This window comes from Temnothorax nylanderi, unplaced genomic scaffold (assembly GCF_030848795.1).
Source record: "Temnothorax nylanderi isolate EJ_2023f unplaced genomic scaffold, tnyl_v1.0 TNYL_tig0169_pilon, whole genome shotgun sequence".
Lineage (NCBI taxonomy): Eukaryota > Metazoa > Arthropoda > Insecta > Hymenoptera > Formicidae > Temnothorax > Temnothorax nylanderi.
In genome coordinates, this window is record NW_027249231.1 from 27,123 (window position 1) to 53,691 (window position 26,569).

General features: G+C 47.0%; 1 protein-coding gene across 2 annotated transcripts; it reads right to left on the reverse strand.

Annotated features, from left to right (window-relative positions):
• Nucleotides 1–123: 123 nt before the first annotated feature.
• Nucleotides 124–26,560, reverse strand: LOC139777940 (uncharacterized). 2 transcript variants are annotated; one of them, XM_071715646.1, is made up of 2 exons: nucleotides 26,173–26,560; nucleotides 124–9,941 (listed from the first exon to the last, which is right to left on the reverse strand). In XM_071715646.1, exon 2 carries the CDS (start codon nucleotides 9,912–9,914, stop codon nucleotides 7,977–7,979), a length of 1,938 nt encoding a protein of 645 aa, XP_071571747.1. In that variant the 5' UTR covers nucleotides 9,915–9,941; nucleotides 26,173–26,560; the 3' UTR covers nucleotides 124–7,976. The 2 variants fall into 2 exon arrangements, with proteins under 2 accessions (XP_071571747.1, XP_071571745.1); XM_071715644.1 differs by having other exon boundaries at nucleotides 124–9,946.
• Between the last annotated feature and the right edge of the window lie 9 nt (nucleotides 26,561–26,569).

Consider the following 26,569-nt stretch of genomic DNA (forward strand, 5'->3'; position numbering starts at 1 on the left):
GAAAGGGGGAGGGTATGAAAGTATATCTAAATAATAAAAGACAAGCAATATCGTATTAGTACAATAATAAATCACTATTTGAAACTATAAGCCTTTGTTGCATATGTATAGACAATTGGCACGTTTTTTTACTGAATATAATTTTATTAAACGTTTTGAACATTTTTTTCTTAGCAATGTACGAAATTTTGTATACGTAATTACTTAAAATATTACTTTAAGTATTTCGTGTTCACGCAAAAATCAGACACGAACATCTGAGAGTACACGTGTGCATGCATATATATATACATATATATATGTATACGTAGATTTGTATATGTTGTACACACAGGAGAATTGTTCCCAATTTTGCGTTCGTGGTCCACCGAGACTCTTTGATTAATCTCGAGTCGATTTTTTTCCCAATAAAAATTATATTAAACATCATTTGCGCATATAATTTTTCAACGTTCAATATTAAACAACTTGCTACGTTAAGGTAACTTTTAATTAAAGTTCCGTTTAAGTAAAGTTCACTTGAAATGTACTGGAGCGTGAGATTTTAACACGTATACTATACTAGCGACTGCGAAGTTTAGCTCGAGAAGTCGCTTTAATTTTTAATCGTTCGCGATACAATACAGAAACTCTGTTGATGCTTCTCGATATTTTTATCAAGGAAAATATCGATTTGAAATCGGTCAAAGGATCTTGTTGCGTGGAGCGTAGCCGCAGATTTAGGAACATCCTGTGTACGCGCGTACATTTTCGTAAGTATAAATCCGTAGCTCATCCTCAGAAAGGTCAGAAGAATTTTTCAAGCGAGAAGCGTGTTAAACGTAGAAGTTTAAAGTGTCTAGACTAGATTACAGTAAGAACTATGAGACGACACTTTCTTGGTATAGCTACACGAGTCGATCTCTTTATCGGGAGGGTGGGTCTAAGTATGACTACGTTACTAAAAAGTGCGGTGAAACACATGCAATGTACAATGTACCGTCGCTCATCAAAACCCAATGTCTATCGTGCGTCCAACAAGTTCGTCAACAATTACATGCTTCTCTCGTAATCAAGATTGTAGAAAATATTCATCTTCTCCAAATTCACCCTTATATTAGCGGTAAACGAGAATCCTTGCTGAGCGAAACCTTTTCCCAAAATGAACCATGCTCCTCCGTTATGTGTTGGTAAACAGCATTAAAGAATTCAAACAAAAATAGAATGAATTACGTGAAAACGTTCGTTATTTTAATTAGGAGCTTTCCGCGATAAACGAAATAACACGCGTGCAATTATGGTGCTTTTATAAATTCGTCGTTATACGATGCCACAAATGGAATTTTTAAATCTCAAAATTTATACAAAAGAGATGAAAGTACGAAAGTGAATGTATGAAAACGACAGAACGAAAAGCTAGTTTTAATATAAATATATATTGACAATATAAAAAGTTACAAATGTATCGTTTAATCCAACATCAAAAGAAATGATTTTTCTCTTTTATTTAAATTATTGCATATGTTATATCATTTATTTAAAAAAAAAGCAAAGCGCACGTTGTCTTCCGTAAGACATATATATTGAATTATTCCAACTCCAGATATTTTTTAACACATAAAATAAATTATAATACAAGGGAAATTCTTTTCTCCCGATTTTCTTCGTTTCTTCGATCGGCAGGTCGATCAACGTTCCGCCGAGAACGCGAGTCGTTCAGATTTGCTACGGAGATACCGAGGGTGCACGAAGCAAAGTGGTGAAAAGGTACATTGCATTACATCCACGCGACGAGAAAACGGTACTTTGGTCTTCCTTTTTTTTTCAAGCTTGAAAGAACGCAAGGCAGCCGGAGAACACAGGAGGGAAACGTTCGGACGAGGGCGAAGACAGGGGATAAGGACGACACATACGAGCAACACGAATCACATGCCGGTCTTATAACGCAGACGAGCGTGTCCTCGTGCGAGATATTTCCCGTCGGCTTATCTTTATTGTAGCGGGCTCATCTAATCTCCTTTATTCCTAGTCCGGGAACGACCCGAGTTCCGCGAGTTGGAGTCGCCGAGAAGGGAATATTTCGGGAACGATCGTATTGCCGTTATGAAACCGGCGCGCGGCGCGGCGCCGTGAGACGCACACGCATACCACACGCGCACGCACGCACACACGCACGAGGGGAACAAGTAAAAGGGGCACTCGTATATGGACGTTCACGCACGTGAGAGTACATCGTGATTTATCGGCGTCGGAACGGTTCGGATGCTTTTTTTACTTTAGCGGGCAATTTTTCCGCACAGGCTTACTTCTATATAAATCACGAAGGTGATAATAATAAGGTCGTTACAACGTTGAATGCGTACTGCAAGTACGCGGTGATTTATCGGCCGGCACGTAGGAGCGTCTTGTTAATATCTTAACAAGCTGGTACACCTGTGTTACCCTTCTTTAATTTACACGGGAATAAACTCGAGAGAGATATTTCCTACGGAGCGAGAGAAAAAAAAGTGTTTTTCGACCGTTCTGACGCCAACATGTTACACGGGCTGTATGTACAAACAAAAATAGCCGCCGTGCAGCCAGTGGCACGCCTCAAACGCATCGAAGTCTCCGAAGTGTGGTTTCGAGGGGGAGAAATGGGGGGACACTCGCGGCTGAGAAGAGGAAGTGGAGGAAGAACGAGGAAGGACGGCTCGCGAGACCTTTATCCCTCTTTAGGGTGGCTACGGTCCCGCCAACCCCTCTCGGAATGAAGCGCCTCTCTCTCTCTCTCTCCGCCTCCCTCGTCTTCCTCTTGGTCGTTCTCGAGACGAGATGCACGTAGCATGACTAACTACCATGACTAACGAGTCAGGCGAAGTGCCACTGAGGAATCTTGACTAACCGAGCGAAAGAGAGAGAGAGAGAGAGAGAGAGAGAGAGAGAGAGAGAGAGAGAGAGGGTAGGCAAATACTTTCGGATCGAATATTTCGAGCTAACACTCTCGAGGGGTGGTCTTGCCGAATCCTCGAATTCTCGAATTACCTCTATATGTCAGACAGTCAGAAGATGAATAAACGAACAGGCGCTGGATGTGATTAAAGGCGTGAACAGCGCGCGGGGGCGAGGTGTTAAAAATAACGCTTGAACAGTCACGTGTGTGTTACACGAGCCGCGCGTTAGACCAAAGGTTCATATATAATTACTATAGGCTCATATATAATTACTCGTGCGCCTCGGAGTTCTCGCGCGGATCTCATATTTCCGACGTTATCTTCATTGCTGTACACGCCCGGAAAATCTAGCCTCCCGGTTCGTCCGGAGGAGTTGAGATTTTATCTACGGTGATTACTTAGAGACCGTGGTTTATAATCGTGATGAAGTGAAGTCTTGGGATTTCTGTACGAAACAAATGTAAATGGAGATGGGCCGATGGAAAGGGTCTTAGTCGTAGCCCGAGCGGCACAGATGTATTGTGGATACTTGCTCACGATTTAAGTTTAATCGCGCGATTTGAATAGCAGAGAGAGAGAGAGAGAGAGAGAGAGAGAGAGAGAGAGAGAGAGAGAGAGAGAGAGAGAGAGAGAGAGAGAGAGAAGGAGACAGAAAGAGGGGGAGAGGACAGGTATAAGATAGAGAAATGGTTGGAGATGAACACCTAATGTCGGTAATCAAAGTTGTAAATTGGATCGGATTTAATTCCCTTCCCCATCCCTGTTCCTTAATGTTCAAGTGACAAAGAAACAAAGAGACGCGACTTATACGTTCAATTAGAATTTTAATCTTCCTGATTATCTCCGTTAAAAATTATTTTAAAAATTAATCCGATATTCATCCAACACGATTTATTAATCATTGAAGATGCAAATTATAATATGCATCAAATTATTTTCACCGACATCTAATATACAAAGTGAATTTTGTAATATTCAAAGTGAATTTTGTAATTACAATACGTAAATTATTTTCACTGACAACCAATATTCGAAGTTAATTTTGTAAGCGTAAAAATAATAAAAAAAATTTCTCGTTAATTGAGAAATATAAAACGTATTTAAATATTTAAGGGTATAATTACACTTTTACAGAAATGTAACGAGGAGAGACGAAATCCATAGATTATATCTCAACACGCGCGCTTTCACGATGTTTGAAATCGATATCATCTGTCTTAAAATTCCAATAAAGCCGAAGGTTCAGAATTTACTGACTTTCCCTTCTCTCTCCCCCCCCCCCTCTCTCTCTCTCTCTCTGCCCATCTGTCTTTCTCCCTTTCATTTTCTCTACCCAAGTCCGTTGTAAAACTCTTCGCATAATCAAAGAAGTAGAGTCGGTCGCCGAGTTAAACTACGACGATCGATTGCGCATTCCGCGTCGGAACTTCGAGACTTAGTGAGAGACGGACGACCAACCCGTTTCAGCGGCCGCCGAAAGCGGGAAGGCTCATGATGCAGCTCGCTAGGTCAGTGGACCGCACACGGGAAGCACGTTAACAGGATTTTCATTCAAGCCTCTCTCCCTCTTTTTCTTCCTCTTTTACCGAGATTCTCGCTTCGGGGTGGAATGAATTTTTCAGAGCGCCAAGCGTCCCAGGACGAAGGAAGGCTTACGAGCGGAGCCCGCACACGAGAACATGAGCCCTGAATGTTTCGTTCTAATCGCATTAAAGCTAAACGCTTTCACGGCCTTCGTAAATATAGTTTCGTCGGTTTTTCCCCCTTTCTCTCTCTCTCTTCTTTTTTCTTTTTCCGCGCAGCTGAGTAACATCATTTTTTTTAACGGCCGCCCGGTCGCCGTTCGGCGCGAATGAACGTTGATGTGAATCGACGGGGATTGCCGACTATCTGGGAAAACTGTGAACGTTTCGAACGGGAAGAGAACGGCGGTTTCCATACATTTGTTATGATACCACCCGCATATCGAGCGAGAATCTCTCGATGCGGTCTCGTTAGAGACTGCGTTACTGCGTAGTTGCGTACTTATCTCAAGGAAATTGACTTTCCACGATCTACGAGGAGAGTAACCTTCATTTCACGCAAACAACGAAATGTTTTTCTAATACTTGCCATTGGTGATCTTTCTCAAAATTTATGACACGTAAATTTATGACGTTATTACAACAGCTACGAAATTAATTTCACCCTGTTCCGTTATTGATGCTCCATCGCCAGATCGATACGCATATAACGCTCCCGTCATTATGGCGATAATAATCTGCTCATTTATTATTGAAAAGTTAATCGTACAGAAGAATACGTCGTGACGCACGAGATTAGGAAAATATTGTCTCAATACACCCTCTTTTTTTTACGCTTCAATTTAAAGTTTATCACCTTCTATTCGTTACGAGACTCGCCGAACGAACGTTGACGATTTCAAAAAAGCGTCTTTAATCTCTCTCCCTCTCTCTTTCTCTCCCTTTAAATTCTGTCAATGTGAAAGTTCGAGCTCCCCCGACCCATAGTAGGAAAATGCGATTCAGTAACGAGACTTAATCTCCGGGTGCTGCAAACTACTACTACTATTACTACTACTACTCACGAAGTTACCTTACAAGCGGATCCAATTAGGAAGTTTTGCATATTCCGTTAGGTCTCGTGGACGCGACGTGCGTTTGGAGGCGTGCGCAAATTAAAAAAAAAAAGAAAGAAAAACACATATACACAAATAGGTTCTCAGGTTCGTAATCGTGGATTCGCGTAACGATTTCTGTCGTCGTCCGGGGACGTACGCACCGGATGAGTGCACACGTACCTTTATCGGTGCGCAAGACGGAATCGCTACGGCGAATCGCAAGTACAAGCCTGCACGATGATTCCTATAACGGAAACGTACGCACTTTATTCGTACTGCATTGAGTATATTTTCGTATTCAAAACGTAACATCTTTCTTTTCCAAACTTAACATCATAAATTAATAAATAAATATATATATTATATATTTTTTTTATATTTATATTTTTCGTATGTATTTGCTTATGCTTCGTATAAATGTGTCCTTTGTAGTTATCCCTAAATATATTCGGTGTGTAATGTGCTTACAGAGTAAAGGTCGTAACTATTATTGCTTCAATTTACAATACTTCGTACGAACGGAGGGATCCCTCCCTCTGTCGGTCGCAAAAGAGGGAAAGAAGTCGGATTCGCGACTTATAACGTAATTTGTTCCCTTAAGCGTGTCTCGTGTAGAGGAACGTGTTAACGTAATTTTTTCAGCAGACAACTCATCGCTTTTTTTATTAATAGCGACTGCAGCTCGAATTTGCAAACTGTGAGCGCCCGAGTATCCGGATACTTGCTCGATTTGAATACGGGAATGAAAGATCAGATATCTAGCAATCGGTCATTTATAATTATAAGAATTATAAATGTCTGAGTCAGTTTTATATATAGTCAGCGCTATATCGAAATTTAATTATTCATATCCGCCGTTTATTTATTATCCGAATAAAATATTTGTGGAAATTGATGTGTATAAGTAAAAATACTCGAGTGAAGATATTTGGATCCGGATACTCAAATACTTACGGATAGGATTATGCGAATCTCCGAGTCCGAGCTTAAATGAATATTTCGGATATTTGGGTATTCGGGGAGGAGGCGAGGGGGGAAGGGGGATAATAGGGATTAATCAACCCCTACAGTGGTTGTGACGTAGCTGACAATAGTTTAGTTGTGAGCCCCGAGTCTGGAACGGACCTTACGAAGAGTATTAATTTCTAGGTAGCTAGTAATCTCTAGGAGGACCTTTAATCGACTAATCGCGACGCCAGCTTTGATTTGATTTGTCACTACTCGTTCAAACGGATCCGAACAGAACGAACGCTCGCCGGGCAAAATCGGGCCACTGCATTCGCACTGAGCCAGCGGATTTCAAACTCTCGCAATTCTCGCAAAATAAATACGGGCCCTCTCATGTTTCTCTTTCCCTCTCACGACCCGGCCAGTACAACGCACTCTCGCGCTCCCGCACAATTTACATTCCGAGTCAGATTGTGTTCCCTCAGTGAGAATGCATCCTGGCTCTCTCTCTCTCTCTCTCTCTCTCTCTCTCTCTCTCTCTCTCTCTCTCTCTCTCTCTCTCTCTCTCTCTCTCTCTCTCTCTCTCTTTCTCTCGCTCTTTCTCGCACTCTCTCACACTCTCGCGCTCTCTTTCTCTCTGTCTAGCAACGACGCAACTATCTCGGAAGACATTTCATTTTCACTCGTCCACGGTTGCTTCTGTTTGTCCTGGGGGGATAATTTCAGCGTGTCGCGCGCCGTGACCCCACCGGATTCTTACGAGCCAAAAGCACCACCCGTTCTTGTTCGAGCAACAGAATTTCAGATAATCCGCTTTCCCGACGACGACGACGCCAACGACGACAGCGATGGTATCGATCATTCTTCCAACGCCAAGTGGAAGGTAATGTCCAGCCGCAATCTCGACGCCACTCTCGCGTCTTACCGCGGTACAAACTGTCCGGAACACAGGGGACGTCGGTTCTTTTTCCCTTCCATTTTCTCTCTCTCTCTTCTTCCTCCGTGCCGTCGCGAACGAACATTACCATTGCTCAAACGTTTAACCGTGCTGAAATGCACCTGCAGTTCGTTGGTCCTTTTATGAGACGTAGCGTGACCGGTAACGAAAGTTAACACGGATAGAACCGATGGAATCGTTTCCGTCAAGTGATATCATACGTCGCGTAAATTTAACGGTCGAACAGCGATCCGGGGCGTGGTGTAAAGCTTTCGTATTTCTCGCGCTATTCTCGCAGCCACTCCAGTTCTCAGTCGCACACTCCGGTTCTCTCGTCCTCATTTACACGGCGCAGCGCGCCTCGAGTATCAAGACGCTACGCCGAGGCAATAATCCCGAGACAGTTTCGGATAGTTAAAGGCCCGTGATACGGAGTCGACGGTCGACGGCGTCCGGTTCCGTCTAACAGACTAGACTATCCCCCGGATTCCGCTGATTACCGCCGCAACTGAACCCACCGAACTTACGTATTACGAGATCCCCGACTGTCCAACTCCCCTCATACAAAGACAACGTGCGGTTTCTCGGATAGCGGCGGTGGCGGCGACGGCGGCGGCGACGGCGGTGCCGTTGGCTCGTAGTCGTAATCGTACTCGTAATCATAACCGTAGTCCAACCGCCGTAGAACGTTCGACCTGGCGGTGGGAGGACTACGGGCGCGATAAAGCGACAGCACTTCCGGCGGCTCGTCCCGCAGATCGGTCACGTCCGCCACCGCGTACACCCCTTCCTCCGCCGAAAGTTGCTTGCCCTGCGACGTCGGCTCGACGGCGTCGCGATGCCCGGGCCGCGCGTACCGCGGCGTCTCGTAGATGTTCGTCTCTCGCGATTGCGGGCTGTAATCCGTCGTCGTCGCCGTCATCGTCGCCGCGACCTTGCCGCGCGGCGAATCGTACGAGATGTCCTCGTTGGTCCTGGCCAACAGTCGGCGGCTGTACGACTCGGCGCTCTTGTCCAGCCCGTTGTCGCTCCTACCGACATAGACCAGGAACTCGGGACGACTCGGCGCCGCGTACGCCAGCGACCGTCTCTTTCTCTTCGCGCGGGTCAGTCGCGCGATCAGAGTGAGCACAACCGCAGCCGCCAAGAAGCAACCGGCGGCCGAGAGCGATAGATACAAAGGGCTCAGGCGACACCGCAGGGAGCCCTCGGAGAGCGCGATCAGCGCCCTACCGGCGAACTCCTCGTCGCTGCAGACGATGTCGTGGGTGTCCAACTCGAGCCGCGTCTCGTTCCGCCGCTCCTCCGCGCGGATCACGTTCCACAGCCAGTGCACCGAGCAGTTGCACACCAGAGGATTGCCGCCGACTCGCAGATGCGACAGCCCGTCGACGGGGAACTGCGTCGGCTGCAAGGTCGCCAGGCTGCATCGACGTAGCGAGACCCACTTGAGGTACCGAGCTCCGTAAAGAACTCGCGCCGGCAACTCCCTCAATTCCCGATTGCCGTCCATCGAGATGCGCTCGAGGTTCACGTTGTCGGCGAACGCCCGCGCGTTTACGTTTCCGATCGTGCAGTCGTTCAGCTCCAAGGTTCTCAGCTCGAACAAGTTGCGGAAGGCCACGGCCTCCAAGGATCCGAGGGGATTCGTGCTTAAAACGAGACCCGTCAGAACGTTCAATCTGGCCAGGGCGGCCGTAGGCACGGAAGTCAGATTGTTCCCGGATAAGTCCAGATACAGAAGATCCGGCAGACGATCGAAGGCGACGTCGGCGATGTACCTGATGACGTTGTTCGACAGATTTAGTGAGATCAGCGACGGTAACGACGGCAAGGAATCTCGGTCGAGCTCCAGTATCAAGTTATCCGACAGATCTACGCGCTCGAGGCTCGGCGCCACAGCCAGATTACTCGTCGGCACTTCCAACAGCGAGTTCTTGTTCAGAATCAGAGTCCGTATCTTGTGCAGGTTCTTTAACAGCTCGTCGCACAGACTTGTGATCGAGTTGTCGCTCAGATCCAGTACTTCCAGCTCGCTGGTGGACTTGAACGCCTGTTCGGATATCTCCGAGATATTGTTGCCGGCCAGATTTAATTCCTTTAAAGACGTCAGTCCGTCAAGGGCGTTCCTCGCCAAAGTGTGGATCATGTTATCGCTGACGTTAAGCGCGATCAGGGTTTGCTGCATACCGAAATTCGCCAGGCCTAACGTGTGAAGGAGGTTCGAGCTCAGGTCGAGGCTCTCCAGATTACCGTAGAAGCCGAAGGTGAGGTGCACGTTGGTCACACGATTGTTCGACAGGTCCAAGTGACGGATCTCCGGGTTCAGTTGGATCGGCACGACCTCGAGGCCGGCGTAGGCGCACGAGACCCGTAGACTCTCGTCGTCGCATCGGCATCGCGCCGGGCAGAGACCACTAGCCACGACTGTCATCACGGCGGCCATCGCTATCGCGATCGGCAGCGTCGACGGCGACGACGGCCCACGTGATGCCATTCCATATGAACTCCTTTCGGACTGGAACTGCCCTGCGACAGAAACGAATAACGGAAACATTATAATCGGGCTAATAGACATGAGCTAATAGAAAATACGCAGGCAGAATGCGACAACTGTAGATAGACTGACATGCAGCATCAGAAACTTGAGAGAGCGGAAACCACGTTATCACAGCGGAAACCACAGTTATCGAAATAATAAAATTAATTGGACAATAAGACTCTCTTATTCGTCTATAACGTGTGCCTGAAGATTTAGTCTCGAAAAACATTTTAACAGTTTTTAACTATCTACATCTACGATTTTAAAAATCGGAGAAAATACAGTTGGGAGAATGAGATATCATTCATCGCGATGCGGATTTATCTGATTTTTGTGACATTTACTACACGTATTTATAAAATTACACCTCAAAGTGCGATAGAAATTGCTGCATTACCCGCGCGGTTCCAATTATCCCTTTAATGACCGACAGTTTAATGATATTAACTGCGTGTTAATTTCACATTTCAAAATACTCTATCAAAATTCCACTTCTTCAACCGGAGTGTGATGTGGCACTATCATTACAATCAACGGGGTCACGATAATGCGAAATAATTTAATTGCACGGGCGCTTAAAAGGGCATAAATAAAACCGAAATACGTTAAAGCACGAGCACGCACGGTTTCAGCTCTATCCGGGCAATTAGAAAACATTTATTACATCCTATCGTGCTTGTTCGCACAAACGCGGAAACATTCTTCGCGCTTTATACACTATGTACCGCGCGGCGCGATTATACGAACGATATCCCTGTATCATGAAGCTGCGGTAAATGTTTCGAATAAAATCCGCCGTTAGCTGAAAGACCTTTGTGAGCCGGGTAAACTCGGCGAAAGCGTAACTACCTTTTACGTTCGCCGGTTTGCCGCACAAGCTCGATGCAAGTTTATTTACGGACACCTGCACGCTCATTCGCGTTCAGATTTCGCGCTGCCTGCATCGCCGGCTCCTCCCGGGACACGTCCGACACGGCGCAGTTTGTACGTCAACGTCTTTTATTCTTTTTTATGCCACGCGGAGGGTAAATAACGCCACCCACTCGTAACAAAAAGAGGAAAATGACAAACTGGCTGCGAAAGAGGAGTGAATATTAAATTTGCGTCCCATATACATCCCGACTAAATTTACTGCGCTCGGCTAATTAAATCGACGACGAATCTCACCGTGTGCGCTCGCTGTTTTCACCTGATGGCGACTTTTTTATAGCGTTCTCTGACGTGCTCGACACGACCGTCCGAGCTCGTCGGCAATCAGGGCAATCGGGTTTTAATACAAATTATCGCAAACTGCCTAAAATGCGTTTGCATATAAAAAATGACATTTTCGATACAGGTGTTTGACGTGATATTAATTTTAGAAAGATTAAATTCCAGATAAAATGATGTCATTCGATATAACTACGTGATCGATGAATGATGCAAATTCTTTAAAAATTTATGAAAATCATTACTGAAAATATTATATCGCATTTATCCCAGCGTTACTTTGTTTTTCTCTTGAAAGTTACATTAAGTACATAACTTTATTATATAACTTTATCATGTATATATTTTTAGTATATTAACAATATTTCTTCATACTGCTTTATACCAATATATATTTTCCTTGTATCACCCTCAGGCGAAGAAATATAGTGGAACTATCCTTCAAAGAAAGTTGGGGGTAACAAGAAAACGATACGTTTGCCAACGGCGCGTTTATGTCTTAAAGAGCAGAGGGAGGGAGGGAGGGAGGGAGAAAGAGAAAGAGAGAGAGAGTGAGAGAGAGAACACGGTGCATCCTTCCTTGGTAAATTTATCCGCAAAACAAGCAATTCGACGAGTTCGTATTTCACGTGAAAGCATAGCATGCTTGGTCTATTGCGATAGAATTAAGACCTGGGAAATTTACTAGGCGACAAGATAAACAATGCCGGGGCCATTAATATTTCGTTACAACTCTTACAAAGGTACAATGTTGTAACTTTTGTTCCAAGCATTAGTGAATTTACAACAATTCAAACAATTTAAAAAATATTCTTATATCAGGTAACAAAAAAACAAAAAAAATATATGATTGGTTTTTTTCACAAATACAATTGATATGTACGATTAAATAAAGTAATCTTTAGATAAATAATTATTGAAAAAAGTGCTCTTTACAAATGCTTCGTCTACTTTTGTTCATCTCGTGATGTTTTTTTCAAAACGTAAAGCAAAGCGCTTTCGTAATCGACTCTGAAATTTCCCTCTAACACGCGCATAACTCGACCGTCGATTGAAAATCGATACTAGATTAGCCCGTCAAATTAACCGCGAGTGCCTCATATAATGTATGTAGCCCCGTAATCGGACGCAAAAGTAGCTTGTACGCGGAAAACACGGCTCGCGGAGAGGTACACCGGAAACGTTACACATGGCCGCGAACTAAACAACAATTTAGCGATCGTTATCCGTTAACCCGTGCCGTGCCAGAGAGAGCGCACGAATCGAAGGGGGGCTACGCGTGCATCGGAGAGCGGGATATTACGCATTGCGCCAACGATAATTTCGATCGCGAGATTTCTGCCAAGTTTCCTCTCCTCTCCGCCGCTGTCCAGAAATTTCTCCAATATCCTCGTTTCGGTAAGTGCTTGCCGCGCCCTCCCGTAATTTTTCACGTCTCTTTTTCCACGCTCCGTCGGGGAATAACAAATGGCGCTGATCTCACTGTCATGTATAATGCACAGATTTACAGCATCCCGCGGCTCGCGCTATCTGGCACAGCTATACCGTCCAAAGCCGCTACTGTCCCCTCCTCCCCCGTGCCATCCCCCATCCCTCTCCCCGCGGCCACCCATCCCGTCGCGTCCGCAAAAAAATGCAACGGACGTTAACATCCGCGGCAAGTAATATCCCGTGTGGCGGCGCGCGTCATTTTCTCCGGGAAATCGGGCGCCCCTTTTTTTTCCTACCTCGCAACGGGCGCGCCGGGATAGGGGCGTTTTTCGGCTCCGGGAATATCGCCGAGAGGAAGAAAGTTGTGAAAGAGGGTGAAACGAGATCGACATGAAAAGAAGGGATGGGGCATAAAGAGGACGGGGAAGGAAAAAGGGAGAAGACGGAACTTGATTGCGCGGGGATATTCGAGGATATCTTGCCCCGCGGTAAAACTGACATCGCCTTGATAAACAACGCTTGTCTACGACCGCCGGGATGATAAGAGCAAAGCCCGGGAATTAGCTCAAGTATCGCAACTTAGTATCTAGGTCAACGGGAAGTTTTTATTTCGCTCTATCTGGCAACTCTCGTTGAGGATTTACATTTACGAGACTAACTATAATCTAGTTCTGTGCATCGTAAGTTTCGCGTAAACTCCAACCAACGAACGGTTAAGTACCTTTGAAGCTATCCCTTAACGGTGCGCTACAGCGATGAAATATTTAGTGCAATATCAAAGATCGGTAATTGTTTCTAAAGCTACGGCGGATACCTATCGTCGAGATAATCTTGTTGCGAGAAGTGAGATTGTGTTATTAAGGGCAGTTCATAGCGCACCGATGAGCTGTGTGTTCAGAAGGATAGTTATATCGACGAAGGAAAGAGATAAATTATTCATGATTATGATATTAATTGAGAATCTTATTTTTCTCCATCTATGCATGGACCTGCAGATCAATGTGCAATCTTGTGTTATAGATCATAAATAATTATATATTATTACATATAATATTATAACATATATTGTATGTAATTAAAATATAAATATTTTATATGCTTTATATATATAAAAGACTCTTACAATAATACAAGCTAATTATTTATAGAATCTCGGGAAACCTATACGAATGATGATCAATTTAAAAAAAACTCTGTAGCTATATATATAATATATAGCTGTAAGACTCTTTTGAAATTGATTATTATCATTCGTATAGTTTTCCGAGATTCGATAAATAAATTTAATTATCTTGTATTGTTGCAGCATCTCTCATCATATACGATCTTCATATGTCGGTTTATTTAGATATAGTTTTGAAGTGTGCGCGTATCATTACCGTCGATATCTTATTACTGCTGCAATTTACGCGCTACGTGATATTTTCGCGCAAAGAATTCATAAATAATGTTCGCGCATAATTTGCACGACGTGTTTGTAACGAGCTCGCGTGGCACAATCGCGATATGCGAGCGGAATTAAAAGACTTCATATTCCGATATATGTATACGCGATATTTCTCGTCCCGGTATAAATTGTGCGGCGCAACGGTGTAATCCCGGCTGAAAAATTAATAGGTATAGTCTGCAGCACAGTTTAATTCTCGGTTGCGTGGAAGGAGAAGCGTCGGCATTCTTAAGATAGCTAAGTTAAGATCGCACGTTTATCGGCCAAAGGAAAACGTAAATAATAAATAAGACGACGGTTCCTCCCCTCGTCGCGACAGACGACGAAATTTGCCCGGACATGCATAATACATGTGGAAATGGCATCGAGCGTAGTAGCTAGGCAGCCGCGGGTGACTTCTTGTCTATAATAGAATCTGCGCCCGTTCGCCCGATTCTACGCCGCATAAAGCAAAGAAGTCTCGGATAACGTATAACAGGCCAAGTCATTCAATTTACCGAATCCCCTTTCACCCCTGCCCCCTTTTCACCCCTGCCCCAGAACCCGTTCTCGTTCTCGTTCTCTCGATCCAACTCCGACTGAAGACGAGCCAAAGTCATACCAAACTTGGCTAACCACCGAATAAACGATCGAGCTACAACCTCTCTAGCGAGGAGCACAAACCACGCGCGAGCTATAATTTTACGATTTACCTATCGTATCGCTATAATACGCGATGCCGCGAAGATAATGCAATTCCATGATAATGCAATTCCATGGTAATGCAATTAGTAAATCACATGCGTGAAATGAAACTTTTCCGTCGAATATCGTTATCAATTTACTATTCTCCCCTTCGGGAAATTAATTCTGAAAATTGTGTATGAAAAGGTTAATTAATTTTGTCATATGTTTATTCAAGCGACAAATTTAGCTTGAAAAGTTAAGCAAATTAAGTTGCATGTTTATTGTAAGAACCACTGAGAAATTTTTAAAAATGGTAATTAAACTTTCCCTCTCTCTCTCTCTCTCTCGCTCTATTGCTTTCTCTCTTATACACTGTATCCATCCCAAATTAAAAGTGGTGACATTACGAGGCTACGTATAATTAATTTCATTGCTCCGGACGGAGCGACACTGCACACACGTCCACTGCAACGAAGGCAGCGCGGTAAGAATTACTTGCCGTTATAAATATTCGAGGACGGTAATTAAAACCGTGCCCCCACGGGTACTAACAGTAGCAGATCAAACGTTAATATCACCGACGCGCGTTCCACGCGCGAGGTATCCCGAAATTAAACCAAGCTACGCTCTAAACGAATTGCACGAATCGCTGCATTGAAATGCTAATTCAATTAGTTCTTCGGGTTTAAAAACTTGGCGGTACCACACGTGCGGGAGTGCGGACCGCCGTGCCGAAACGGCTAATTGGATTAGCATATTAATGCGCGAAATCGGAAAATTCGTTAAGCTGAAAGTTTGCTCTAGCTCCGGCCGAGTCTCTTCTCGCCTTAATGAATAGTCCTTTCTCTCTCTCTCTCTCTCTCTCTCTCTCTCTCTCTCTCTCTCTCCGTACTCTCTCTCTCTCTCTCTCTCTCTCTCTCTCTCTCTCTCTCTCTCTCTCCTCTCTCTCTCTCTCTCTCTCTCTCTCTCTCTCTCTCTCTCTCTCTCTGTCTCTCTCTCTCTCTCTGTCTCTCTCTCTCTCTCTCTCTCTCTCTCTCTCTCTCTCTCCCGCCCTCTTTTCCTTTTCGAGGCGCGATGCAGTTGCCGGGCATAAATTACGAGGCGAACGGTGGGGACTGGACCCGTATACACGCCTCCTGTTTAATTTATGCATTTCTTGACCCGTATCAGCGGACCCGGTTTCCTACCTGTTGGTCCGCGTCCGGCCTGCCACCTGTTCGAAAGGAATCCTCCTCTCGTTCTCTCTCTTTCTCTCTCTCCCCGGCGAGGAACGAAAAAAATGCCTAGACATTTACATTACTTAACAGCCGGTCGACGCGACGGCCGGGATCTTCGAATCCTGCTCGTTATATTCCCGCTCTGAGAAATGACGCTCAAGGATTTAACGCCGTTTAACGATGCCGGCAGGCTATCAATTATTCTCACTTCACCGTACGCGCCCACCTTTCCCTGATGTAGCGTCCATCCGGGACAGCTGTCGTTCGCTACGATCCGGTTCGTATCCCGCACCGGCGGCGCAGCGCCGGGAGGGATCGGGAGATGGATATGTGGCGTTCGTGGACGGCGACGGCAACTTAAGACAGCTGGCAATCAACGTTCGAACCGAACATCCTAACATATAGGGGAGAAAGTTTTGGATCGGTATCGATAGAGCGATATCTGCCGATCAAGGGTATCACGAAACTTTCGTGAAAAACGAGACATAGCGCCCGTCCACCCCGTTCGTGAAACGCTACTCTCAGGTTTATCGTGAAATTTTCTCTCGCTCGCCTCGAAACCTCGCCTCTTTCTTCGGCCGTGGAAAATTATGCAAATTGGAGGAAGGATTCGTTTTTCGCGTGCTCGAGCAGAGGAGGGAGTCTCAAGCGAAGGAGGGTTTGAATCGGAATGACGATCGCGGAGAGAGGACCGAGTTATATCCAGGGTACGTGGAGGATTAATACGGTGGCTACTAGCGTCCGGTTCGTATTTCCATCGAGGGGGAGATGGCACTCGATCGGTCATCGAGCACGTCGAAACGATTTTAACCCTCCCGGTCTTCTCGGGGCGCGCGGCCGTAACCCGTGTATCCGCTCGAGTAAAATATTGCTTCACGCGGAGGTCGTGGCGACACAGAAAGGAGAGAGGAAGGAAAACGAAGGTTCAAAGGGGGAAAAGAGAGAGGGAGCGAGAAAGAGGACTCACTCGGTCGGGTACACGCCGAGGCACGAGGGAAGCGAGTGGGAAAAAGCCCTCTGCAATTGCAATCCGGACAAATATCCGGAGCCGAGACGAACGACGAACGAACAAAGAGAAGCGTGAGAGAGAGAGAGAGAGAGAGAGAGAAAGAGAGAGAGAGGGAACGCGCGCGAGGGAGCGAGAGAGAGGAGAAGAAAAGGATGAAGGGCGGGTGGCGTGAAAGGCGGAAAGGAAACAGAAAGAAGAGGGTGCGAGAGAGAAAGAGAGAGAGAGAGAGGTTCTGGTAGTGGTGCAGAAATTGTTCGGGCTACTGCGAAACGAAACGAAACGAAACGAAACGCTTCTCCCGCCGCTCCTATATATATGCGGCAGTCGATAAACCGCGCCTGCGTAGCTCAAACACACGGAGCGCTACCCCCATCGTAGTACGACGGAGGCTTAGGGGGCTGCCTGCACGCATACCTTCGCTCCTCGGCGGGCGCGCGCGAGCGCAGGGGTGTGGATTAAAGATATTAAAGATACCCAGACCGTATACCACGTCCGTCTGTCCGTCCGTCCATCTGTTCATTCGCCCCGTCCGTATTTCCATCTCAGTTGTACGTAAACGAGCACTTTGGCCGCTATTTCTTCTCCTCCCTCCTCCCTCCCCCTCCCTCATGGTTTTCTCGTTCATCCTGCTGTCGCAGGACGCGCGTTTTCGTTGCCTGCCTACCGCTCTTCCTTCCTTTCCCTTGTCCGCCCGCGACGTTTCCGCTGCACGAAAAAAGATTCGGATTTCTAAAGTTAAATCGTGTCGTCGCTCGCGCGACTCCGCTTTACGAGAGGGGGGCCGCTTTCGGTATCCCGGGAGCGCGAGATTACCTATACCCGGGGCCGGAGCTCTTAAGAAACGGTGTCATTAGGATTGAACGATTGTGCGGCGGGCCGTGTGTTTCCCTCGGTGCTGCACGTATATACATTGTACTCCCCACGTTGCACCCACGCCATCGTTAGACCCCGACGTTACCCACTTTATCTCGCGCCGCTTTTACCGCGCCCGGTTCATCAGTTACGACCTTCCTGACTCCTCGCTTGCTTTTTCTCAATGAATGAATGCTAACATACCACGCGCAACGCTCGCTGTCTCTCTCTTTCTTTCTTCATTCGTTACAATTGGAAAAAAAACGGACACCTCGATTCTAAATTGCTCCGCGCGTTGAATGGCGCCGTCTCTTCGCCGGAGATGTTCGATTTGTTCCAAATTTAAAAGAGACCAGCTTGGCGATGCCGCGGGAATGCTCCGGCAATATATAGCACGGCGCGTCTCGCGCCGTTCGATTCCGCCGTCAGAGATATTGAAATGCTCTTCGGGGATCGTATGTTACACATACCGCTTCTTTCAATCGTACCCACGGACGAATACGTAGTCGTCGTCGCCGTCGTCGTCATCTTATTTCAACGTTCCGCGCTTTCAGCGACCGCGTTTCTCATAAAATCCCCTCGGGCTTCATAAAAATCGTCCGCCGATAAATCACGAATGAAATTCCGCGGACGTGTATAACGCGCGTCTCACTCTGATACGCGACGCGATTCGCTCGGGCTTTCCAGCGAATTACGGTCAGCAGAGAGAGGATTAATCGTTTAAGTCTCTCGGCGTTGTCAACGCACAGTGCCTCTGTGCATCTCATATTTACGCCCTTCCGCGTGCAGCGGAGATATGAAACTAACTGGACCGCGCACTTTCATCTAGGCGCGCATTCCTCGGTCGGAGTGACGCCTGACACTGTGCCTCCCTTCCTTTAAATTACACAGAAAAAAAAGAAGTGTCAAATGAAGACTTATATACTCGTATATGCGCAAGATATATAATCTTGAAATGAGATATATATTGCGTTAAACGAAAAAAACTTGCTTGAATAAAGTCATTTGTACATATAGTTCAACAAAAAAAAGTTTAAATTCTTATAAGAAGATTATAGATTGTTAAGTTTTGATTCGACACTTTTTTTTCTATGCAATGAAGATTACCGAATAATTTCATAACAGCGACATTAACTCGCGAAAATTCGCGGGACGATCAAATTAAATGGCTTAATTCAATCTATTTGCCCACGAATGTACTTTCATTTCCGCGAATCGCCTGGTAATGCGAAAAACCTCTCCCTGTTCAAAACTTCGTCCCCGCTTTCCGTACGTATTTGCATATTAACGTCGGTACACCGGTATAATCTGATTTATATGTTGCGGTCAATACGGAATTAACCTCAGGTAAATCCAATACAATACACGGCGTGTTCATTACGTGTATATAGAATTTACGGAATGTCACGCATTTCCTATTAATTGTGAATTCAACTTGTCGAATTTAGGCCGAAGTTTCCTTCGGTGGAAAATCCAATTGAAGGGTAGCTCTAACTTCTTTTTGTTTTATTAACATTAAATCTCTTGATCTTTAACCATCGAATAAACATTTTATTCGAACAATTAAATAATAAAGAGTCGTATCTACTTGAGACTTCTCCGAAGCTGAAGTATTCAATATCTGAATGTAAAATGGTTCGGTCGATTAGTAATTACTGAATGCGAGATATTCAATAAACCTATCAACTTTTCCGCTAAAAGGGAATAAATTGGAAAACCGTCAGATAATTTATAAGACAGAAAAAAAGTGGACGACTTCTGATACATCTTGTACATTTATACGAGGAATGTATGTACATTAAAACATTATCTTGTTGAATGAAACCATCAGAAAGAAAGAGAGAGAGATAGATAGAGATAGAGATAGAGATAGAGAGAGAGAGAGAGAGAGAGAGAGAGAGAGAGAGAGAGAGAGGAGGGGGGGAGGGAGGGAGATCGGCAGCAAGTCGATCGCGGAATATAGATAAATACGGGCGATAGCGTCTACAGATGGAAAGCTCGATAGTTCTAATTTACGATACGTGAAATATCAACGCGCTCGGCATGTCAACGCCCGGGCTATGTATTCTCGTAATTCCGCATCGATGAAGCCGCAGAAATATCGGTCGGACATATTAAAACATCCCCCATCTGCTCGTTCTGCGTCGCCTCTGATTCCGTACCGATAACTATCGGTTATTTCCTCCACCTGTCCCTCATCCGAAGTTACCGTTTATTTGAGTTGCGAAAATATAATCGAATTCGCTGTACCTCCGTGTGTACGTATCTCGAGTAACCGTTTAAGAGGGGAAAACGCTTGTTAAACGTTTCATTTTTACGTAACGTTAAAGAATTAATCACGCTTCGCGCGCGTAAAGTGAAAAACTATAGTTTTCGAGCCTCTTCTCGTTTTTCTTTTTCTATAATCCTTCAAAGAGCGGGGATGTCCGAAGTGCGCGTTCGCCGCACGTTAATTTATTCACGGGTGTGTCTGGCGAGGCCATATTTAACGGCCAAGATAATAACGACGCGACGTCCAGCTTCGAACGAAAAGCACAGCGGCGTAGTCGCGCTAACAATATTAAGCCTGTTTAGTCGTACGTTCCAGTACGTCGGCCAGCCGCTTCCCTTCCTGTCCTTTCTCTGCCACGTTTCCGGTTTTCCAGAGAGTAACGACCTACTCTCGTGCGCTTCCAGCTTTTCCACGCGGGATTATGACGTTACCTGACAAGGAGACGTCCCAGATCCAATTACGGTTGTATCGAGGCGAATAGTCTCTCTCGCCAAAATAATAATAAATCTCGGCCCTCGCGCGCGCAATCGTGGATGTTACATACTCGTCGTTTCGGCTCCGAGCGCGGCAAGTTAACATCGTCCAATTACATAATTGAGAGAAAACGGGCCTCGCAGGACGATCGATCAAATCCAGGCAATTAGCCCATTTCTTTCTTGCTTCCCGTCCGTCCGCTTTTCCCGTTTGCCACGAAAACACGACTACCCCCGGCATTCGACATGGGGGGAGGGGGGCGGAGGACCTTCCTCTTTTCGCCACGGAACAAGACGCGTGAAGGGGAAGATTCGACGGCTCGAATGACAGGCGCACCTTGAGCCGGCAGCGCTCGCGGTCACAGATAATCCACAACGATTACGTCTCTCGTTCTTCAAGCTGCGTGGTTCTCACGGCCCCCCTCCTCTTCCCAAATGATATCCTCTAATGATCTTTTCACTTTCGTGTGTTTGCGCTCGCGGTATAGATCGTCGGATGGTATAGACGGTTTAATCAACGGAGATACCGTTGATTACTTACCGGAGAAAGTTCCGACGCGTTCATTCCTTTCTCCAATCTCGCCAATGATGTCCGCGCCGGTAAGTAATCATATTGTTCCAGCGCGCCAAGTGCGTGCCGCAATTCGTTCGCCGTGGTTTCACTCGATTATTGCGACGGACGGCCGAGACAAAAGAAATCCTCCTCAAGTGAGCTCCCTGAACCGTGACCTACCACCCAAAAAGGGTGGAACGGGGAACGGGAGAGCCGTAAACAAAGGCGGCCGGCAAACAATACCGGCTACAAGAGCAAACATGATATCCGCCCTTCACAGAGCGCCGCGCATAAAACTGAAGTGCAAGGTACAAGTTCACCGGGAGAGGAGCCCCTTCCCCCCTTTCTCTCTCTCTCTCTCTCTCTCTCTCTCTCTCTCTCTCTCTCTCTCTCTCTCTCTCTCTCTCTCTCTCTCTCTCTCTCTCTCTCTCTCTCTCTCTCTCTCTCGATTCCGCAAAATTTAAGCCGCAAGGGGGATGTGTATCTGTGGGAAGTAACGGTGCGAGACACTCCGGACGTTTAACGTATGTGTACGTTTTATACAGCAAGTTTCGCTATAAATCACCTCGTTTCACCGGCTAAGTGTGCACCGTCGTCCGCGAGCGCGGGCGAACTACTTCGTAACCAGAGATAAGTGGCTACCGGGAAATCTGTCATGCTACGTAAGTGGCACGTCACGTCGCTCCCGCAACAATATAACGTTGATAATTCAGAATCCATGACGAATGATCGTTTCGGTACGCGCTAATAATAAAGAAATAGACGCGGAGGGCACCTAAATCTCAAGAATCGAAGATTGAATCTAATTTTCGTCTTGTTAGTCTGGAAACCACTATTATTACAATCTGCTATCTCTGGCACTCCGCAGGGGAAGCCAAAATGCTCTTTGTGTGACGTCTAAGTGACGCTGTCCTTTGTGCCAGCCGGCTAAATGAGTTAGTCCACCCAGAGGACACCCTTAATCTTCATCTCAAATCAGATCCTCTATCGTCACCGGAATAATAATTATCCCGGAACAATAACTGGCAGCGCGAGACACGTGCGCGGACGGAAATACGTTACAAATTATATAATTTGACAAATAAATATTGTCGCGACCGTATCGACTTCAATCCCGACTGGCATTTTTTATCAACAGCGCGACGCAGAAATTCACTTCTTTCGTCGCACGATGTACGTTACAAGGGTGTAAACGACATTCGCGAAAGTTCGGTGCCCCTGTATTTCCTCATCGATCGGCGTGTTAAAAAATATCGCTTTCCCGGGGCGCGGGAGAGGCGGGGGAGAAGGCTCTATCGAAACACTTCTCCGCGTGCGAGTGGCGTGCATGAGAGGTAATACAGATTCGATAAGTCGCCGCAGACGTTTTACGAGCGAAATGGAAAACGCACTCTCCGGCATCGGGCGATCTACCCCTCGCGCGACTCTCGACGGTTACCGCCGCGCCGGGGTGGAGGCGCTTTGCATTTCCGATGTTTTTTCGGATAGAGAATCGAGGCGACGCGACGCGACGCGACGACGGAGGCGAGGGAAGGATGGACTTTAAAGAAGCGACGAAACACAGCTGCGAGCCCAACCTCGAAGGAGCGATTCGACCGTAGGGATAAAGCGGTTACCCGGCTACCGCCGTCCCACCCTGCCGCCGCTGAAACCGTGAGAGATGGGTATCTCTGAAAATAGGATTGGTGCGGCACACGCATTGTGCCGAGGACAGTTCTCTCTCCGCCTCCGTGTCTTTTCGCCCGCCCTAGCTCTCCTGGCCTCTCCTCGTATTTATAGCCTTCGCCTTTTCCATCCGTTCTTCGCGCGCGCCCCTTACGCTCCCGCGGCTCTTAATTCGACCGCTCCGTAGAATACGCTTTTCTCCGAGCGTCGGGTCGCGTCGGGGAGAGAGGGAGGGTAATCCAGCGAGTACGCGACGGGCGAATGCATCGGACCTGGCGTGTGTGCAGCGAGAGACGCCAGGTGCGTCCTGATTTATCACGACCGCTGGAAGTTGACTGGAGGGCGACCGGGAGGGCGGACTGGCTGCCGCCGTCGCCGCCACCGCCGCCGCCGTTGCTGAGGCTGGTGCCGCCTGCTGTGGATCTCTACCCGATCGCTTTGTGGCTTATTAAAATTTCTTTTAGGACGACCCGCGTCCTAAAAATCTCCTAACGCCTGACGGCGACGTCGATTACGTATGCGTGCGCGTAGTTGCCGTGTCGAGCTTTTTACGGCTTCGTTTATTACCGGCGCACTCTCTCTCTCTCTCTCTCTCTCTTTTTTTCTTTCTTTCTCCATTTCTTCCTCTTTCCCTCTTTCTGTCGCGTATTCGCGTGGGCGTGTGCGCACGAATGGATTGACGAACGTGTCGTATTACGAGCTCGAGAGCGGGGAACACTGGCCGAGCTCTGCGACACTCCTCTACGGGCGAGACGATGTAAATACTATCTGTAATTCCCGCGTCATTTACGCCCGGTGAGCTTTATGGGCCGCTTTATTATTGGAGAGCGAAGCTCTCGCCATGGCACTTGGCGTGGTTATTGTTACGCTGGAAAGGCACGAAATGGGAGAACGTCCGAAGAGGGAGAGGAATGCGAGTGCGTATGGGTTTAATATCTCTCGTGCATATCGCAGAATTTACGATTGGATTTGACGTAAGCCCGGCGCGTAGCGCCGAGTATAAGCAAGATTTACAGTTTACTTAATGACTCGCGCCGTAGCCGCACACGGATCCCGGATCGGCATGCCCGCCGTTTTTGCGCGGAGCCGCCGCGCCGCGCCGCGCCGCGCGTCTAACGCGGTTCAGATGTTCCCACGCTAGGCAAGCAGGTGTTGTGGCGAAACCGACGATTAATTATCCGCATCCCATTTAATAGTAGTACGGATGGGTCGATTAATCACGCTACGGCGACTGTTATAACAGATAAAAAGTTTCGTATCCCCGGGAATGCGATCTAAAACGTTTAAATTGATTTTTGATAGATCGCGGCGCGACACGCGAGGGTTGTCGGCAATGTGTGTGTTATAGGGAATATTTAAAATAGAATATAAAATGTGTCCGTGATAAGTATGCTCTCTGTATATTCGACTTGGAATTTCCTGGCTCGACTAACAAATTTCTTCTTTAAATAAAACGGGAAAGAAACTGTTCAGTCGATTTAAGATTTGTTTTAATATTCAAATATCGCTGGTCTTACATCGTTATAATACATTCGCGTATGAATAATATTTTACGAACAAAATCTCCACATAACTCAAACTCTGAAAAATTGTGCTACATTTTATAAACGTATTTGTGCGTAACATATGCGATCTACAATTTATGTCGCACGGGATATTAACACCCGAACATTGTGTAGAGCATTGTATAGATTTCTTGAGCGAGATCACAAATCACCGCGAGCGGCGATACGGTTTTACGACCGCGACAAATCATCCGTTATGAAACTGAATAAGTTTCCAAATATACACACAAAAGTTCCTCGGCGCGGGTACACGACTACACGCGTTATTAAACGTCGAGATATCCCCGGCGAAGTGAAATATCCGATCCGACGGATCGGATGAGTCGGCCGGCGCGGGCGGGCCGCTTCTTCGCGCGTAGGCATGTGGAAGTAATTACGATGTATTAACCGCCGTAATTCTCCTTTGCAAACTCCGAGTCATTAAACGACCCCTCGAGAAGAGGAAAAGTAACTCCCCGCCTCCGAAGGAACGTCAAAATTTAATACCGTCGGGAGACGTACGTGCTAACGCGTACTTAATATCCGCGCGATATATAAGCCGGCGGTTATTAAACTTGGAGAATATTTCGGGGGCCACGCTTCTCCCATCGCATCGGCTGGAAAAACAACAGCGTCCGCTGGAAACGAGAGGCCAGAGGGGTGCATTTCATTACGAGCTCATTCGGGCTCGGCTGCTCGAACTCGTTGGGGATTAGGGATATCCGCGGTATCGGATAATTAATTATGAAGCCAAAGCGCCAGCGGGCGTAAGAAAGCACCGTAATATATTTACTAGCGGAAACGTGGGAGATTTAATTTGTTTAACGAGTCTCGGAATCGCGATTCTACGATTACGTACTTGTTATCGACTTTTGCGGATGAGCCTTCTCCGCTGTATCTCGCTTTGCGGCAAGTTCCCCTTTCCGCCGCTTCTTTCAAGAAGTGTTCGTAATATCTTGCGCGTACGTTTGTAAAATAGAGAAAAAATCTACCGCTTCCGCGTAACAGTATTAGTAAGAACGCAGATGAGCTCGACATTGAAATTATTAAATAGCAAAGTGTGTTATTTAGTATGCTAGACTCTTTCAAATTCGATAATGGTACAGTAATAATTACTCGAGAAGAGACGTATAGTACAAATCGTATTTTGAGCGGTATCATCAATTAGTAAAAATAGCAACTCTGAAGACTCAATATTTTCAATTTGATTTCATCGTTCTAAATGCGAGCCCGCGAACGACGGAGTCGCGGGAGAATTTAATAGAAGCAGCTTAAAAGAAAAAGCTAAGTGGCTTTCGAGAATGAGTGCGCGTGATGGCTCTAAAAGTCACTCGGCTCCCGCCGTGCGCGTTTAATGAAAGATTTATTTCATCGCACGTTTCGTAAATTTGTAAGGCAAGTCAGGGCTCCTCCGTAAATCAAGCTCGCAGCTCGGACTGCTCGGAGGTCTATAAAAGAGCACCGTGTATAAACACGGAGGGCGATTTAACGCCGAGTCGATGAAGCCCTATTTTAAGGGCAACGCGCACCAAAGAGAATGCATATTTAATCAGTCTACCGGACGCGATACGTCCCGCGATAGCGGCGTGCGCCGAGGCGCACAACCGGTAAACAGCTGACCCGAGAAATCCCGTGAACCAAGAGCCCCCGCTTCGGCAAGCATCGCGCACCGCACCGCAGTCCGCACGCTTCCAGCTGACTTATCGCACGGGGCACGCGTGGTGCTGTGCTGTGACTCACGGTCGGGCCGGTCGGGGACCGGCGACCGGCGGGCTCGTGGGCTCGTGGGCTCGTGGGCTCGTGTCGTGTGTTTTAGGGGGGCGGTTTCGAGGGTTAGAGCGGGTGGGACGAGCGTAGAGTGTGGGTGGTACTTACACCGAGCGAGGCCAAGTGTCGGTGCGTCTCCTCGGACCTGTGCACATCGACCCGCACCACCGCGGATTGCCACCGCGTATACTCCGTGCCTCTCCGCCGCGCCGTACTCCGGTCACCACGCGATCCGCGGACACCGATGATGAGCAGCCTGTCCAGTCGGTCCAGTGGTAGACATCCGCCGACGATCAGACGGCACACACGCGCGCACCGCGGCGCGCCGTGCAGTCCGGACCGGGACTAACGAGACTCTCCCGAATCGCCGGATCGTCGCCGATCCACGTGACTCGCCATGAAGGCACCTCGGATCGGCGGGACGTGATCGCCTGCACTATCGCCGGTATCGCCAGCGCGTTTCGCCCGTGTCCCATCAATCGCGCGACGCGAACGGTCACCGAGG